This window comes from Pipistrellus hanaki (assembly GCF_964339955.1).
Source record: "Pipistrellus hanaki genome assembly, chromosome: 17".
Classification (NCBI taxonomy): Eukaryota; Metazoa; Chordata; class Mammalia; order Chiroptera; family Vespertilionidae; genus Pipistrellus; species Pipistrellus hanaki.
Window position 1 is genome coordinate 30146282 of NC_140519.1, and position 2217 is coordinate 30148498.

At 39.0% G+C, this 2217-nt stretch overlaps 1 protein-coding gene across 1 annotated transcript; it reads right to left on the bottom strand.

Moving 5' to 3' along the window:
• Positions 1–1750: 1750 nt before the first annotated feature.
• Positions 1751–2016, bottom strand: LOC311611795 (cytochrome c oxidase subunit 6B1-like; the record flags this gene model as incomplete). The annotated part of the gene is made up of 1 exon (XM_084864283.1): positions 1751–2016. The coding sequence occupies exon 1, from the start codon at positions 2009–2011 to the stop codon at positions 1751–1753; it is 261 nt and encodes an 86-aa protein (XP_084720409.1). The 5' UTR covers positions 2012–2016.
• Positions 2017–2217: the final 201 nt, after the last annotated feature.

Consider the following 2217-nt stretch of genomic DNA (forward strand, 5'->3'; position numbering starts at 1 on the left):
ATAATGTAAATGAAGCTATAAAACATTATGCTAAGTTAAAGAATCAGGCAAAAAGGGTCACATATTATATAATTAGATTTGCATAAACTATCCCAAATAGGAAAATCTGTAGTCATTTTCAGGGACTGGAGGGAGGGATAGGGAGTGCCTGATGACCGGATATGGGGTTCACTTTTGGGGTGATGAGAATGTTCTAGATTTAGTAGTGGCATTTGCACAATATTGTGAATGTACTAAACACTACTGAATTGTACACTAAAATGACACAATGGTGAATTTTGTATTCTATATATTTTATCACAGTAAAAAGATTGATTTTGAGAGGGAAGGAATTGGAGTTGGAAAACGTGAACAGTTCTTTTAAGAGTTTTGCTGTATTCCGGGGAACTGAGAAATGGTGCAATAGCTGGAAGAAGATGTAGAGTGAAAGAAAGGTTTTTGAAAATTTTGAAGGTAGTACTAACATATAATATGGATCTGGACAATGCCCAACCAACTGAGCCACACCAACTAAGGCCGAATTAGGGCTTTGTAATCTCATGACCTTTTTTTTTTTAACCCCTCCCCTCTGGTCTCCAAAAGTTTGTTCTCTGTATCTATAAGTCTGTTTTATTTTGTTTGTTCAATTTTTTTTTGTGTTCTTTTGATTGTCCATATCAGTGACATCATATGTATTTGTCTTTTTCTGTCTGAATTATTTCACTTAGCATAATACCCCTTAGGTCCCTCCATGCTGTTACAAATGGTAAGATTTCATTGTTTTTTTTATTGCGTACTAGTATTCCATCATATATATAATTTTTATCCACAAATATTAATGGACACTTGCTTTGCTTACATATTTCTGCGATTGTAAATAATGCTGCAATGACAATGTGAGTACATATATTCTTTCAAACTACTGTTTTGGATTTCTTTTTTTTTTTTTTTTTAATATATTTTATTGATTTTGTACAGAGAGGAAGGGAGAGAGATAGAGAGTCAGAAACATCGATGAGAGAGAGTCATCAATCAGCTGCCTCTTGCACACCCCCTACTGGGGATATGCCCGCAACCAAGGTACATGCCCTTGACCGGAATCGAACCCGGGACCTTCAGTCCCCAAGCCGACGCTCTATCCATTGAGCCAAACCGGTCTCGGCTGTTTTGGATTTCTTCAGATATATTCCCAGAAATGGAATCACTGGGTCATAAGGCAGTTCCTTTTAAGTTTTTGAGGGACCTGCTCACTGTTTTCCATAGTGGTTGCACCAATCTGCATTTCCAACAACAGTGCAGTAAGGTTCCCTTTCTCTACAACTTTGCCAACACTTGTTGTTTATTGATGATAGCTTCCTGACAGATGTGAGGTGGTATCTCATTGTGATTTTGATTTGCGTTTCTCTGATGATTAGTGATGTTGAGCAACTTTTCCTATGTCAATTGGCCATCAGTAGTTTCTCTTTGGAGAAGTGGTTATTCAGGTCTTCTGCCCACTTTTTAATTGAATTGTTAGTTTTTCTATTGTTGAGTAATCTGAATTCTTTATAAATTTTAAAAACTGATTTCTTATCAGAGGTATCCCTGGTCACTATGTTCTCCCATTCAGTAGGCTGTCTTTTCATTTATTTTTATTTTTTTTTGACATTTTTCTAACAAGTATTTATTGTTAGTTAAGCCATAATTCAGGATTCTAGGGTGGGACATACCAAGACACCCCCTCACCTCCCTGGGAGAAGAATGGATGACAGAGGACAGGGGTGCATTCAGTTCAGACCTTCCCAGGAAATGTGCCTTCTGCCCAGCGGTTATCCCAGGCCGAAACCCAGAATATCGGGTACAAAGACTTGTACACATGCCAGTACCATTCACACACAGAGGCATCAGCCCCTTTAGCAGTCATTGCCTGCTCACAGCGGTGGAAGTCCAGGTAGTTCTGCCAATATTTCCTGGTCTGGTTCTGGTTGGGGAAGTGGCTGTCAAAAGGAGCAGTCCCATAGTCCTTGATTTTGGTCTTGATGTCTTCTGCCATGTTGCTGATTCCTAAAGATGCCCCTGAAGCAAGCTCAAGGTGACCTTGTCTTTTCATTTTGTTGGTGGGTTCCCTTGCTATGCAGAAACTTTTTGTTTGTTTGTTTTTTTCTTTTGTTTCCCTTGCCCGAGGAGATATGTTAAAAAAAAATATTGCTAAGAGCAGCATTTTTCAACCGCTGTTCCGCGGCACACTAGTGTGCCTCG